Source organism: Sminthopsis crassicaudata, chromosome 3, assembly GCF_048593235.1.
Source record: "Sminthopsis crassicaudata isolate SCR6 chromosome 3, ASM4859323v1, whole genome shotgun sequence".
NCBI lineage: Eukaryota > Metazoa > Chordata > Mammalia > Dasyuromorphia > Dasyuridae > Sminthopsis > Sminthopsis crassicaudata.
In genome coordinates, this window is record NC_133619.1 from 578,139,372 (window position 1) to 578,154,862 (window position 15,491).

General features: G+C 36.4%; 3 protein-coding genes and 1 long non-coding RNA gene across 18 annotated transcripts in view; 3 read left to right on the forward strand and 1 right to left on the reverse strand.

Annotated features, from left to right (window-relative positions):
- Positions 1–661, forward strand: part of SUPT20H (SPT20 homolog, SAGA complex component) — a 48,708-nt gene extending 48,047 nt beyond the window's left edge. For 11 of the 15 annotated variants that reach the window (XM_074304868.1, XM_074304873.1, XM_074304875.1 and 8 more), the window contains one exon: positions 74–661. In XM_074304868.1, the coding sequence (XP_074160969.1) occupies positions 74–214 (141 nt within the window). In that variant the 3' untranslated portion in view covers positions 215–661. The remainder of the gene's footprint in view (positions 1–73) is intronic. The other 4 variants (XM_074304872.1, XM_074304874.1, XM_074304879.1 and 1 more) reach the window with 1 other exon arrangement.
- Positions 580–13,708, reverse strand: EXOSC8 (exosome component 8). The gene is made up of 11 exons (XM_074304886.1): positions 12,765–13,708; positions 11,930–11,966; positions 11,567–11,630; positions 10,368–10,441; positions 9,589–9,634; positions 5,702–5,807; positions 5,571–5,616; positions 3,050–3,146; positions 1,799–1,919; positions 1,160–1,266; positions 580–791 (listed from the first exon to the last, which is right to left on the reverse strand). The coding sequence occupies exons 1-11, from the start codon at positions 12,779–12,781 to the stop codon at positions 676–678; spliced, it is 831 nt and encodes a 276-aa protein (XP_074160987.1). The 5' UTR covers positions 12,782–13,708; the 3' UTR covers positions 580–675.
- On the forward strand, positions 10,098–11,702 carry LOC141563585 (uncharacterized). Its single transcript, XR_012488461.1, has 2 exons — positions 10,098–10,212; positions 11,549–11,702. It is a non-coding gene; the product is annotated as an uncharacterized LOC141563585 (long non-coding RNA).
- Positions 13,699–15,491, forward strand: part of ALG5 (ALG5 dolichyl-phosphate beta-glucosyltransferase) — a 67,968-nt gene continuing 66,175 nt past the window's right edge. Inside the window, exon 1 of the mRNA XM_074304885.1 lies at positions 13,699–13,940. Within this exon, the coding sequence (XP_074160986.1) occupies positions 13,875–13,940 (66 nt within the window). The 5' untranslated portion in view covers positions 13,699–13,874. The remainder of the gene's footprint in view (positions 13,941–15,491) is intronic.

A 15,491-nucleotide genomic window follows, 5' to 3' on the forward strand; every position in this document is an offset into this window, starting at 1 on the left:
AAAAAAAAAAGCACCTGTCCATTCCTACCTAAATTTAACATAACTTGAATTTTTTTCCTTCCCCTTCTGGCAGCAGTTGCGATTCTTACAGCATCAAATGGCTATGGCAGCAGCAGCAGCAGCACAAACAGCTCAGCTCCATCGGCATCAACATACAGGCAGCCAGTCAAAAAGTAAAGTGAAGAGAGGCACGCCAACCACTCCAAAATTCTGAGTCACGAAATTATTTAGGGTTTTTTTTTTTTGTTTGTTTGTTTCTCTTTTTTAAAAGAGCATTGAAATCAAAGGGTTCTTCTGGGTTTTTATTTCACTTGCTTTTGTTTTGTTGGTTTTGGTTTTTTTTTAAAGTATCAGTATTTTACAAGGCTAGAGTGGGGGCAGAAGTACCAAGCTACTATGGGAACCCAACCCTGAAATTTTAAAAATTAGTTCATCTAATAAACTAGGGTTGGTTTTCTTAAGTCACAACCTTTTAAACAGTTGCTTTACTGTGCATTTTTTTTCCCATTAAGGAATACTGTATATAGTATAAGGAGGTGGCCTAAGAAATTCTAGGGGAAAAAAAGGACTTTGTAAATGTAGTATTGATATTTGTTTATTTAGTATAAAAGATTTGTGAGCACTGTAACAAATACAATTTTTACAAATCCATTTTGAAAAATATGTCCTGGCTGTTTATTTTGGTTTCACACTCTCAATTACTTCATCCATCAGTTTGTTTATTTCTTTGTGTCTTGTAACTGCCCGACTCATACAGTCCTGAAGTTTAGCTCCAGTTAGTCCACTTCCACCTGAAAAGAAATTTCATATGCTACACTGGTTATTTTACATTTTTTCCTACTGATTGTGATTGAAAACAAAATACAACAACCTAGAAAACATAACATGGGAAAGGAAAACGTTTTATTTGTCCTAAGACTAGGATACTGTATCCAGAAAAAAAGTTACATGCAATAATGTTAAAAGTAGTCTTGTTCTGGAAAGAATCTTAAGTAGAAAAAAAAATTTTTCATTCTAAATCCTGATGAACAAAACTTTATTTTTCTTAAAGATAGTGTTACGCATGATTAAGCTAATCTTTTCCCAACATAGCCTATAGAAAATGCTAATACACCTAATTTTATAAAGCTATTTTAAAAATTAAAGTAAAATAACATGCCTGGTTTGTGTAGACAACACAGCTTGCCTTCCTCATCCATTACAACTGTTAAGGTTCCAGTTGCCAGATGTTCTTCCTCTCCAGTAGGGTCAACTATGAGTAAAGTGCTATAAAAGATAAGACATACTAATTGTTTGTAACTCATTTTAATACACAAAATAAACATGTTCAGAAGGGAACAGGTTCAGCTAATTTAAACTTAAAATTCCAGAATTACAAGAATAAAACCAGACAGAAATGAATCTAATCATCTTCAGGGAAGTTGTGTGGTAAAAAATCAGGATTGGGTTAAGTCCCCATTTGGGAATGTTTAATTAGCTATGTGATGCTGGGTAACAATGCTTAAACTTTCTGAGCCTAATGTTTCACCTGTAAAATGGGTATAATGCTTATGCCACCACCTATTTGAAAATTTAAAGACAAAATGAAATAGTATATGGAATGATTGAAGTGTCAGTTCCTGTTAAGCCAGTAACAGTCAAGAGTAACTTGGAAAATAATCTAATTAGTAAAGAATTAAAAATTACCAACAAAATACAATAATACTGTAGCATTTTTTTCTCCAAAAGAAAATTCTCCATGTAAACCAAGAAGAAAAAGGGGGATATGTTTTTAAAATTTAACACCTTATTAACTTACTCATCAAATATAGCAAATGATGTGGCGATCGGATGTGTTCTAATATTCAAGTGACTTTTCTTTTTAAAATTAACTTCAGCTAAGCCAGTTTCTTCATTTATAGTAACTGCTGGCAATTGGACTGCAAAAAGACAAATAATTGTTATAGTTTCTAAAAGATATCTTGAGTTGTAGGGTACTCTCACTGGCAAACCCCAAATGAATTTTTCCTTCCTCCCACCTCAAGTTTTACCAAACAATTCTTAAAACCTAAAATATACCTGATTTTTTTCTGAAAATTAAAATGGTTATGGTTATGGATCTTTCCTCCATTACTGCTGTCACATTAAATATGATATGAAGGCAGAGATAGAAATATTAATGTGAATCCCTCAAAAGGTATGCAAAATTATGCATAATTCATGTTCATAGAACTTTCTACACAAAAATCTTAAGTACATTAAGACTGTTATTGATAGTTTAGTAGATTTAGCTAAATCTTTATAGACAGCTGTCTAATTCCATTTAGCTTACTCTTTTATACTAGTAAGGTGGACCAGCTCCAAGGAACAAGAGTTCAATGTTATTGGGAGCCTTGTACTCCTAAAGCCAAATTGCTGTAGTAGTAGGAAGTATAGAAAAGCAAAGGTACTAGAAAAGGAAGAATGTCAAGTTACCCTAGACACCAACCACTTCACATACCTAAGTTAAGACAATTTTCTCCCAAATCAAATAGGAGAGACTGTGCCCCTGAAATACACGGATGGATTCAGAAGTTAGAATATAGCTATTAAAATATCGTGTTTCCTTTTATGTAAAATTGGGAATAACAATCTACTCTTCAAAGATGTATAAATGTGAAATGTTATACAAAACTGGGTAATGCCTTTCCTTAAAAGTTAACAATTTTAAGTTAAATAAGTTCACTAAATACCTTTTTTTCCCTAACAGGCAATACATAAAGACAAGTAAAACCAAAATGCAGGGACAGTATAAGTAAGACTAGTATTCTATGTTAGCCTTTGTAGTGGAATTACTATTAGTTAGGATTCAGTTTCAGTTATAAAAAAAAGAACCCAAATAATTTATAAGATATGTTTCTGCTAATATAATTGCTAAATGTGACTTCAAATTATACTATTTGTTTGCAGTAGCTGAAGATGTCTTATCAGCAACACATGCTTGATTATTCAATTACCAGTCAGTTTACTTACCAGTTGGAATCCTATTACTAAGGTAAGTCTATAAACTTTGTTACTAAATTCAACTTACCATTTTTTAAAGCTGCTAATAAAGCAAATGTGCAGGCATCCAAGATGTTCCCGTCATAGTCAAGGCAAATGAGGTCACAATATAGAACCCATGCAAGCTAAAAAATAGAAGAAAAGTTTCCACAGAAAGAGCCTTTTACTGGATATAGCCTATAGTAAAGTTAATTTGTCTTAGCATGAATCTCAAATCAAGTCTAGAAGCTGCTTACCATCCAAGTCATAAACTACCTAAGTCTTTGTCCCTCCGCTCAGAGGAAGATGAGGAATATGTGATCAGAGTAGTACAGCAAGGTATATAAATAAGTTTAAGACAAATGTACAATTTGAATTTGAAATCAAAGTTTTGTGAATTTGTCCTTACTGAGAATTACCAACACCAATGCGTAACTTACCTTCAAAAATTCTCTCTTGCAAAATGAACCCAGTTTTAGAATCTAAATTTTTTTCCTAGAGAAATCTATTACTGTTCATCTTCATCAGCATATTGCACAGTACCTTAATGGTTAAATAGTTTTGGGGAACTTAACTACCATTTGGTAGCATTGTTCCTGTGAGAAAATACATGACAGAATTCAAATTCTGATTCAAATTCAAATACTGATTTGCAAACCTCAAAAAACTATAGCTCTTGGCTATCCCATAAGCCCATCCCTGCCTTCACTCTAATCAGTTACCAAGTCTACCTCCATAACATTTCTTGCCTCTCAAATTCTTTTCTCACTTATGAATACCTGGTCATCACCTTTTACTCAGACTTGCACAACATGCTTTTAATTAATCTCCTATTTTCTTTAATCCATTCTCCATAGCACTTTGTGAATAAAGTTAAAAGCACAAGTCTTATCACTTTAATTCAGGAAGCCTCTGTGGCTTAGTACAGCCTTCAGAATAAGGTAGAAACGCAGCTTTTCATTTGAATTCCTTTAAAGTCTACTTGCTGAATCAAATTTACAAAGGTAACAAAATTCTAATACAGGAAACTGGGTAAATGCAAGTGCCCCTGACAAAAACAGGAAGTGCAAGTGTAATAGCGAAGAGTATGTGCTGAACACAGACTTTTAAGAGCTGACAAGACATGTTAGGGGAAATGTCTTCAGTTGGATAGAGGGATGCAGGGATGCAAATTTGGGAGTCATATGCATATGAATGTCACGTAACTGAAATCTGAGGAATGAATTTGTGATTTACAGAGGAAATCTCTGAGTGTAAAGAGCCAGAGATAGAACACACTGGAGAACATTCCAATAAGGCACACGTTTTCAAGATGTCAAGTAAAGGACAAAGAGCTAGTGGGAAAAAAAAGGAGCAATAAAAGATACTGTCAAGTGTGTTTTCTTTGAAGCTAAGGAAGGAGAAAATAAACATCCACTAGTAAGCTGGATATTAATAACAAATTACAAACAAAAACAATTTGGGGTTACGAATCTTGAGATTGAAGTGGTTCTATTTTTTAATATAAAAGGAATCTGAAATAGCTTTACATAACTACTTTTAAAAATGCTATAAGAATCATTATCCAGTACTTCATAATCCAATACAGAATAACTTAGTACTTCAAGAATGTATAATTTCAGTGTTGTAAGTATGCCCTCCATCAGTGCAAAAGTATGTTTCTTTTTGTTGTCTTAACATTAGTTACTCCAGGCAACTAGGTGGTACAGTAGATAGAGCACCAACACTAAAGTCAGGAGATCTGAGTTCAAATTTGGCCTCAGACAATCACACTTCCTAGCTGTGTGATCCTGAGCAAGTTATTTAACCTCAATTGCCTCAGTCCACTCCCCCCCAACAAAAGATTAGTTATCCCTTCCACACGGCAATTTTCCCCATTGCAGTTTCAGTATATCAAGGGTCAGCCTAAAAAAAAAAAGAAATCAAATGAGAATTTTGAGAGGCGTTTCCAGAAGCTACAGACGATAGATGAAAGCCAAGAGACAACACAGAGTCTAGGATGAAATACCCCAAATTTTGCATTAAGTTATAGTAAACATCCCATAAAGGAAAAAAAAAAAAAAATTCTGGTGTGAACATGGGGCCAAAAAAATTTACATGGATTTTCCAGATTATAGGGAGGTAATCAATATGGAAAGGACAACCATGTATTATATAGAGAATTTTTGTGACCAAAACAATGTTCATCATTGCTTGATAGCCAAATGTCTGCTCATGAATATTTTGACGTGCATCTGGGACCGCAGAGCATACATTCTGTTGATACAGCTAAGAATTCAAGATTAAAAAAACAAAGGAAGAAGACTAGTAGAAGAGATGAATTATGCTTCAAGTTTTTTTTTTCTTCTAAATTAGTACCTATAGCAATTTAAAAGCAAGAGATTTAAATAAGCAGTATGTTTTTCAATAGTATTTATTTTCTAAAATGGATATCTTTATTGTTATTCCACCTATAACTTGGGTGATTTTACATTTCACACCCACTCCATTCCAAACAAAATAAAATCAAAAACTTACAGTACTTAAAAAACCCCGAAATCACTTATTATGCTTCTTTATTTTTTTCTTACCTTTCCATGAGAAATACACAAATCTTCCTTCTGTATTATCTGTGAACTGGATCAAAGAGAGAAGATAGAGTAAGTTACAAGTAAAAATTAACTTGAAAGCCATGGATGCTCAAATTATTGGAATGTCTTACTTTTCAATCACATCTGCAATGAACTGACTAGCCACTTGGGCCTCTTCCCCAGGAGGTCCAGAACGAAATCTTGATGAACACAGAGGTGGAAGATCCACATTTGGAACTGTTTAAAAAAAAGGGGAGTGGGGAACCACTCTACAACTATGAACTCAAGAAAAGTCACATACCAAAACTTCTTATTAAATGCTGTTTTCAATACATTTTCAAAATGGCAAACTCAATTTTTAACATTTTAAAAATAGAAAATCATTTGTAAGCACAACAATAAATACCCTGTGATCCAGGATATTCCTGCTCAGATATAGATTCAACTAAATAACTCCTGATATCCATTACAAATCTGAGACTCTCAAGAGTCTGTCTTTGACAGAATGGATTGGGAATTAGCAAACAATTTGAAAAAAGTGCAAGGGGCAAAGGGATGAATAAATGCATTCTCATTGTATTAACTAAGTTCATAGACATTAAATTAAATTAAAACATTAGAAGCCATACTAAAGCAAGCGCAAAGGTCAGTCCTTGTTATATCAGGTCCCTAGTGATCACAGGAAGACTGATCTAAATTCTAAGACACTTTCTAGGAGAGTAGTTTAGCTAAACATTTCAGATTATATTCCCTATTAGTCTACATAAAAGGTGTTTTTTTTCCTAACATTTAAAGTACTCTTCCAAAATATTTTTATTCTCTTGCAAGTGCATTAATTTTCCCAAAAGTAACCTAAGTTCTTTTAGCTTCTTTTCCAAAGTAAGTGTCTCCAGCAGAAGGATTTCCTTTAACTTAAAAATTCACAATGGGTTCTTTTAGCCTTTTTTAAATGTGTTGATTCTGAACATGGAAGAGCTGAGAATTATATATTAGCATAAAGAAATGTTTCTGGTAACAGAGAAAAACAAAATAGTGGCCCATAAAAACTACAAAAACATCTAATAATTCCACTATTAATTCACTTTCATAGCCATGATGCTCATATAATCTCTGCTTCAATTCTGTTTTTAATAAGGGTAACCCCTTCCCAAAAAAATCTTAACTCACTGGGTTTTTAGGATATAAAAGAAAAAAATTTTGCTAAGCTATGAAATTGAACACAATTAAGATAAACTATTGCTAACACTGCTAGCTATATAATCATAGGCATGTCATGAGACTTAGTTTTCCTCAGTAAAATAGGTATTAAGTACCTACCTTATAATATTGTTGAGGATCAAGTGATATGTAAAGTGGTTTGTGTAACAATATAGGATTTTTAACATTTATTTAATTCAAAGTATTGTTACATAATTTTGTAACTATAACAAAAATTTCATTGTTGACAGATATAAAAGATATATTTAAATATCTGAAGAAAAGCCATCTTAGCCCAGAATTATACTGGGAAAATTGCTAAGAATTTACATTTAAAATGCAACCTGTCACATTAGCAAACTATTTTAAGTTAAAACCTAAGAAACCTTTAGAAAATAAGTGCTGCAAAATTTATACAAGATACATATGTGCACACTACACATAATCAAGAGTTGGATGGATGAATGAATGAACTCAAAGAGTATAGAGTAATGAATCAATGCAATATCAACTTGGAGAGCTCTAACAGAATGCAACAAAATTATGTCCTTAGTTCTGTGCTAGTGAACATTGATACCTATGTCTCAAAGGAATAATTGGCAAGATTTTCAGATGACGCAAATGCTTGGATAGCTAACATACAGAATCTGAAAAAAAAGATTTAACAGGCCAAAATCATGGGCTGGCTACATTTATTAAGATGAAATCTAATAGGAAAAAAAGGTAAAGTCTGATATTATACAAGTTTAAAAAATAAAATTCATAACATAATATGATAAAAGTGCTTATACACAGTTTACATTAAATAGACCAGGAGGTTTTAATAGTCCACAAGCTCCATATAAATCACCAGTGAGACAAGGCATCCAATTCAATCTAATAAGCATAAGAAAGGTATAGTTAGATATTGGAGAGTAAAGACAAAATGAAAAGAGCAATCCCTGCCCTTAAAGACCTTACCACTTGTTGGGGATGCTGTAGAAGGGATTCTTGGTCAGTAAAGGGCTCAATCACAAAGATGACCTTTGTGATCCTTTCCAATTCAGTGATTCTGAACAGGGCTATAATAAATCAATAAGCCTCTGTTAAAGAGGCTACTTATCAAATGTGCATGTTTCCTTATCATTTCTATCTTTGTCCATTCCATGGTCCTGCCTTATAACAACATATTTGTGATCATTCAGGAAATAAAGGCTTTGGATGGGGCTCAAAATGCCTCTATTTACACATCAAATTCCATTCTACAGATAACTCCAATTACAAAATATTCTTGTGTATGAAATGTAATTACATATCCAACTAGAATAAGAAGAGAATGAATATGAAAACACTTGGCATACAAATATAAGACATGATTGCTGCTGGAGAAGCTCAAACAAGTGTGAATAATTAAAGAATTGCAGAGTAGTTATAGTTGCTAAGACTTCAAATACTGGGGTGAAACTTTTACAAAAAGTAGAGATTTCCCATAGTTTATTTAATAAATACAGAGTTCTGGACCTGAAGTCAGGAAGATCCATGTTTAAATTTGGCCTCAGACATACACTAGCTGTGTGACAGTAGGCAAGTCACTCAACTCTGTTTGCCTCAGCTCCCCATCTATAAAATGAGCTGGAGAAGGGAATGGCCATCAAATGGGGTCACAGAATCAGATACAAATGGAAACAAGTAACAAGAAGGAAATATCTCCGGCAAATCTCAGTAACTGTAACTTGTCCCTATTGGAAACAATCTTCACAACAATCTTTTGGTGCAACTAGATATACAATGTTACTTACCCTCGCCATACTTAAACATGTAATGACAAAAATAACCTGAATTTAGTGGTTAGTCAAAGATCCATTACCGAATAAGCTTAAATTTTTAAGTGTAGAAGTCAACTTTAATGTGTTGATTACTATGTGAGAGTTCTCAAAAATATATGATAGGGAGAACCATCCTCTTCTTTCAGGGGGTCCATGAGATCAAAAATATTTTCATAATACATTTTTATTTATAATATAAACATTAATAGATAAAACCACATAAAAGTTTTGGGAGCTAATGCTCAGTTTTTAAGAAAGTAAAGAGATCCTGAGACCAAACAGAATGGTGACTAAGTGACTTCAAAGCATGAAAGTAAAGCAAACTTGATCTGATTGAAAACTGAAAATCTACTTCATAAAAGCTAATTTACAAATATATCATAGGAATAATTGGTATTTTTAAAGGATCCTTTGTTATCCATCTGCTTTCTAAATGGAATTTAATTTCTTTGTAATATATTTGAATGGGCAAGGTATAGTTACTGATATAAATCATAATCCTCCTAATTCTTACTAGATAAGTCTTAATGAGTCATGGCCAAAAAAAAAAAAAAATCTATCATCTTGTGGCCAAACTAATGATGAATCTCTCCACACTTAGCTAGACTACTCTCTGGAAATTTAACATGCTCTTTCTCTACACCCATACCTGAATGTCTTCATCTGCCTCATAGGACCTGCCCAAAACTTGTATTCTGCTAGCATAGCCTTCAAGAATTCAGGGTCTAGACCCTTGCTAAAATAGCACATCAGGGGAGGATTTTAGGATGTGACAGTTTTCTATCAAATCTGTTGTGTTGTGTTAAATTCATTCCACTACTTTTTAATTTAATGTTTTTTCTACTGGATAATAAAAAACATTTTCTGGAAATATCCTTTTTTAATATTTGAAGGATATGCATATAATTTTTAAATATATTAAAATATTTTCTTTATTCCTTTACATATTTTAACCTGTTAACTCTAAAACAAAGAGATATATCTAATTAATATTTTTAAAAACATATTTAACTTACCAATATAACCTTTATTGAGTGAATCTACTGGAGGTGCTGCAAACTCCTATAAAGAAAACAAAACAAAACAAAAAAATTCCCTTTTTTACTAAAAGAAAATAATAAAAGAAAAATTGATATTGCAGGTCTATAAACACACTACCACATAAACTACTTTCTTTTGAATACTTTAGGTTTTCCATTATGTTCCAAACAAAGTAAATGCCTGAAAATAAAACTTTTAACTACAAATTCATATTACCAATATAGGCTTACCCTCAGAATCTTAATTACTCAAATTTTTAAAATGTGAAAAATTAAAAATGAATTCCAATTCTGATACATCCAAATAGTTATGTCATAATTAGCATGTCGTTACTGAACTTTGTTTCTTTGGTTTTTGTTATAATCAATTTAATCCCTAAATTGCTCATTGGAAATAAAAACAAAAACTTTATAAAAAATGCTACCTAATTTTCCAATCAACTGCAGTGTTACAGATATTCATTACCATCTAATAAGAGAAACGAGAAGCATCATGGCGAGCTTCCCTGGTAGTAAGGAAAAACCTGGGTTTAAGTCCAGCATCTGCCACATCCTGGCTACGTCCTTCTGGCCAAGTTACTTAACCTGTCAGTGTCCCAGGTAAGTCTCCAAGACTCCATCTGTACTAGTAGAGAGAGTTTCCTCACCAGGAGCTCCCTACACTGATGAAATCAAAGGTCTGGTAAAAAAAAAAAAATGACCAATGAAACTAATTTGGTAACTCTTTTAGATGATTAAATGAAAAAGAGACCTACCGCTTTAACTCCACAAATTACTGTTGTATTTCCCAACTTCACTAAAGCAGAACCATCTGCAGTGGTAATTGAACCTGATATTTAACAGATTAAAAAATTTATTAGAAAAAAAATTTCAAAAGTCATCTTACCAGTAATTATTACCAGGTTTAACATTTCTGTCCACTTGGTTTAAAAAAAAAAAAAAAAAAAACCAAACCCATTATGGTTTCATATGTATTTGGAGGTTCTGGTTAAATCATTGAATTTTTCTTTTAGTTTGCCTCATTAGTCAATGAACAGAAAATAATCTAATACTATCTAAAGTATAGTTCAATTCAACAAACATTCATACTGTGCCAGGTGCTGGAATATAAAGACAAAACCCAAACAATTCCTGTCCTTAAGGAATCTATGTTCTTTGAAGGAGATATGACTAGTATACTGATAAGTACAATATGAGGCAAATTTGAGTAGAAGTGGGAGTATCAGAAATGATGGCATTAGAAGGTCTCATCTAAGAAGAGCTAAGATAAGGAGGGAATGCATTCCAAACATGAGAATCAACATGTAAAAAACCACAGCTGGAATGCAGAGACTAAAGAACAGGTAGCTGGTAGGCCAGTTTGGCTGGAATACGAAGTTGTATGAAGGTAAATTAATATGAAATAAGACTGGGATGGTAAGTATGAGCCAGACAGGGAAGGGCTTAAAAGTGCCAGGCTGAAGAGTTTGCTTTTATACCAGAGGCAACAGAGAGCCACCTGTTTTTGAACAGTATGACTTGTATTTAAAAACAAGTCACTGTCACTTACAAAGTCTAGGATTTCATTACAAAACATTTTGAATCTTTTGCTTTACTGGATTTGATTGCTGTACATTCTAGAAACAAAATGGGGCTTAACAGTATTCCATATAGAAATTTTTATTGTGGCTATATTTGTTAAAATAAGATTTGGTTTATTATAAGAGACCATGTTTCCAATACCACTTCTTACTCCATTCTAGCCTTTTCACAATTGACTCATACTTATGCCTGAGTAAACAATTTATGATGGGTAAATGGGAACAAAATATGTTTGTTTAAAAAAATTTTTTTTCTAAAACTCTCCAGAATTTATCACCACTATCCAACAAGCACTACATATAAAATTAGTTTTGTATTAGAGCATTTACTTTCTTTTCTTTTTTTTTTTTTTAAGGACACAGAGTACTCTTACCTATATTGATAGTAGTGGTCCTGAACTCCCCAAGCTCTCTTCCATCTGGACGGCAGTTCTCTTTCTAAATAAACAAACATGATTCACATATATTTGCCTTAAAAATCCTACAAATATAACCATTCATTCTTCTCTATATCATGTGTGAGTTGTAGAAAGGTTTGGCTGAAATCTAATTTAAACTAAACAATGATAAAAATGCAAAGCATACAACAAGTTTGGGTTTAATTCCTGGCTCTACCATCAACTCCATGGGCCCTTGACGAGTTATTTAACCTCCCTAGGCTTCAGTTTCCACATCTGAAAAATGAGGGAATTTAAAAAGTTCTCCAATTCTAAATATACACAGTGGCCTTTACTTACCAAAAATCTCCTATAATACTCCAATGGTTCCACCGTTCTGAAATAAATGATTAAAAATAAATTTTATTTTGATTCACAAGAATTCTACAGCAAACATACTTCAAGTTACCTAATTAAGTTTATTCATTCCGTTGTTATTAACAAGAGTTGGCTGTTAATCTGTAGATCACTAAACAATCGATTTATTAAATCTCCTTAACATCACAAAATCCTGCTAGTTTTTAGAGAGTCCCTGTGCAGCTTCAGCTCTACTGTCCCTCTTCTGGAGGAGCCCTAGCTTCACGTCTTTAAACATTTACTGATTTGGCCAACTGCTATGTTTAGGGCTGGACTTTTTTAGCTGTGGTAGAAGCAGCAGTCACATCTTTGTTTATACTACATGCACCGCACACCTTAGACCAGATGATCATTACTTACTAGCAACTGCAGCAACAAGTGCGGAGCTCCCGGGATGGAAGCGCGAAAGACCCAAATGGACAGAGAGGCTCAGGAGCTTCCCTGGCTCCGACACTGCGCGCCCCGACCCAGGGTGCTTGGGGAGCTTTGCTCGACTCTTTTTAGCCAGAGGCGCAGAGAGCAAGAATCACCTGCACAGCAGATAGCCCCGAAGGCCGATTCCCTCCCCCTTAACACCCCGCTCCGGGAAGGAGAAGCGGAGCATTAGGTAGGCACAGACATAGGGAATCCCGGGGCACAGAAGTCCGGGGATGGTCCACGCGGGCAGGCCGCGGGATTCGGTTCTTCCTCTGCCGCCGCTGCTCCAGAAGCCCCAGGTGCTGGCCTCTTCCCACAGCCCCTGCCGCCCCTCCAGATGGAGTACCCCGGGGAGACTCACTTGAATCCAGCCGCCATGTTCCACGTTTCCCACGTGCTTTACGGCGTCCGCCAGCCGCGCTCCTCCTCGGCATCCGCTCCGCCTCCGCACTTTCGACACGGAGTGCGGCAGCTTAGCCTGCCTTGGGACAGACACGACTGGGAAAAGCGGCCAGGACCCGCTGCTAGCCTGGTGGTCTGGCACTGAATGAAACGACATCTCTCTGGTTTTCTTTGGTTTTGAACTTTAGCGAATCTCCATTTGGGGAAGTAAAGTACACGGACTCGGGAAATCAGGCTAAGGTAGTCTCTTCCAGATGCTGGCCTCTTCAGAAGCTTTTAAACGGGTGATGTGTAGAAAGTTTACGAGCTGGACAAGAGGGAGGACTTGAGTGACGGCCAGTGTAGTGCGTTTGATCAAGTCACGGTATGCGTCCGCCTCCCTGTCCTTTTCTTCCACTGGAGAAGAATGGGGAGGTTTTCTTCGCTCAGGCCGGCGTGTGTCGCGCGCGGGCGCGGGAGAGGGTTTAGTTTTTGCCACCACCAAACTGCGCATTCTGCTAAGTGACTGCGAACTCTGGCACGTTTTTGGTTTACTTATTTTTACAGGGAGCCTATTATACACCAAATAAAAGCGCCACTTAATTTATTCAACTTCTTAGGAGACAGATCAAAATAGTCATCTCTAGGAGAGGTCGTTCCTGGGAATGAGAGAGGTATAACCAGGGATCCAGTACTGGATTCCTGGAGACTGGTCTGATGGGAAAAGGAGACAATCCCCTTGCCCCCAAAGAATTCATACTATTAAGAACAGACTGTCCAAAGAACAGAAAGAATATCCAGTTAAGGCGAATATTACAAAGAATACGCCTGGGGCTGGAAACGCTTGCGAGGGGCGGAGCAAAATGCACATGCGCGATGGGAGCCTGTCAAAGCGAGACTCGTTGGTACGCGTTGCCGGCAGGCGGCGCTGTAGAAGCTGGCCTGATCCGGCTGGGGATAGGCGTCCCTCCCGACGCGGGAGGCGGGGCGCGGCCGCAGCCGTAGCGGTCGAGTGGTCTGCGTTTCCGCATAGGTGTAGGAGCGGGATAGGGCCAAATCGAGCGAAGTCTTCAGTCCTAGGGGATGGAGGATGGGGCCCTTCCTGGAGCAGCTGGCGGTGCTCGTCGTGGCGTTGGTGGCCGCGGCGCTGATCCTGGTGAGGAGGGGGAGGGATCCGGGACCCCGACCTGGCGGGCCCGACTTCCCCGGGAACCATTTCCTTCCTGGGCTCCAGGCCCTGGCAGCCCCGCCTTGTGTCACTGACCGAGACCCTTCTTCAGCCTTTCGGACAGGCTGGTATCCCCGTCCTTTAGTCCTCGTCCTAGGCCGGAGAGTTAGAGCTGAAAGGAACTTTGGAGCTCATCGAGCCCAACCCCTTCTTTTACAGATGGGGAAATTGAGGCTTAAAGAGGAAAGTAGACTCAGCATAATTTACTATCAGACCCAGGATTTGAATCCAGGTTCTCTGCCTCCAGATTGGTGCTCTTTGCACCCAACCATTCTGCCTCACTCTTCCTTGGTGTAGACTGCCCTGTCCGAGTCTGGACTCCATCTGCCCAGACATCGGCGTTTCACCGTCAGTGAGGTGATATATACCCCTCCTCTGCTGTCCAGCCCTTCCTGCCTTCCCAGTCTTCTGGACACCGTGACCCGGAGATACTTCCTCCTCGTTTCTTTGGCCACGTGTTCTAGTCTTTTCTCCATGTTGCCCAGCGAGACAGAAAGTGGTGGCAGAGCAGAGCCAGAAGTAATCCCTTAATAATAACTGAAGGAGAGATGAATAAGTAAATGCATGAATGAGCAATTGAAAAAGTTCTTATATGCTAAGAGGGGTGAATGAATGAATGAATGGAAAAAGATATCAGTTGGAAGCAAGAAGAAGTAGGGGTGCGCTTAGATTATTTTATATGTTTGGAATTAATTTGTCCCTTTACAGAGATCCTAATCTCATTGTTAGAGACTGTTTAAGAAGTTAAATCTTGTTCTCTCTACTCTGACAGATACTTCCAATTAGGAAGAATTTTAAAAGGACATTTTAGCTAATGCCTGTGTAAATAAATGGTGCAGAACTGAATGTTTATAGACAATAATATTCTAGGCAGTTTATGTTTATAAATGCTGACAGTTTGGACTTCTCTTAACTATTTCCAGCGCTATTCTGGAAGATTTCCTCACTAGATGAAGCAATGCATGTATTCTTGTCTTATTATCTTGAGAGTTGTATCTGGGTAAATGGTGAATTCCAGCAGGTCATTTTATCTAATTGGGCAATACTAATTGCTTCAGATAGTTTAACCATGTTTGTTTTGGAGGGAGAAAGAATCTAGCATTTGCCCCACTCCTGAAATTGAAACTGTCAAACACTGTAGAATTAAATTCATCAACCATTTATTAACCATCTGGTATATTGTGCATGCTGCTTCCTGAAAAAAACAAAAAAGGGGGAAAAATCAGCTTTTTAATAATCAGAGGTATAATATAAACGAAGCATAATAACTAAGGTTATCGCCTCACATGCTAACCTGCACAGAACCACTATTTTCTACAGACTTCAGGAGGAGAGCTAGGAAAACAATAAAAGAGCAGAGATTAGTTATGGAAAAGGAGAGATCTTATTTTCCTGTCTTTTCCTGCTAGGGATCTTCTTCTTGGTGGTTGAGGAAAGCAGGTAAGTCCAGGAGAAGGCAAAGGAGGTGGGAGAAGGCAA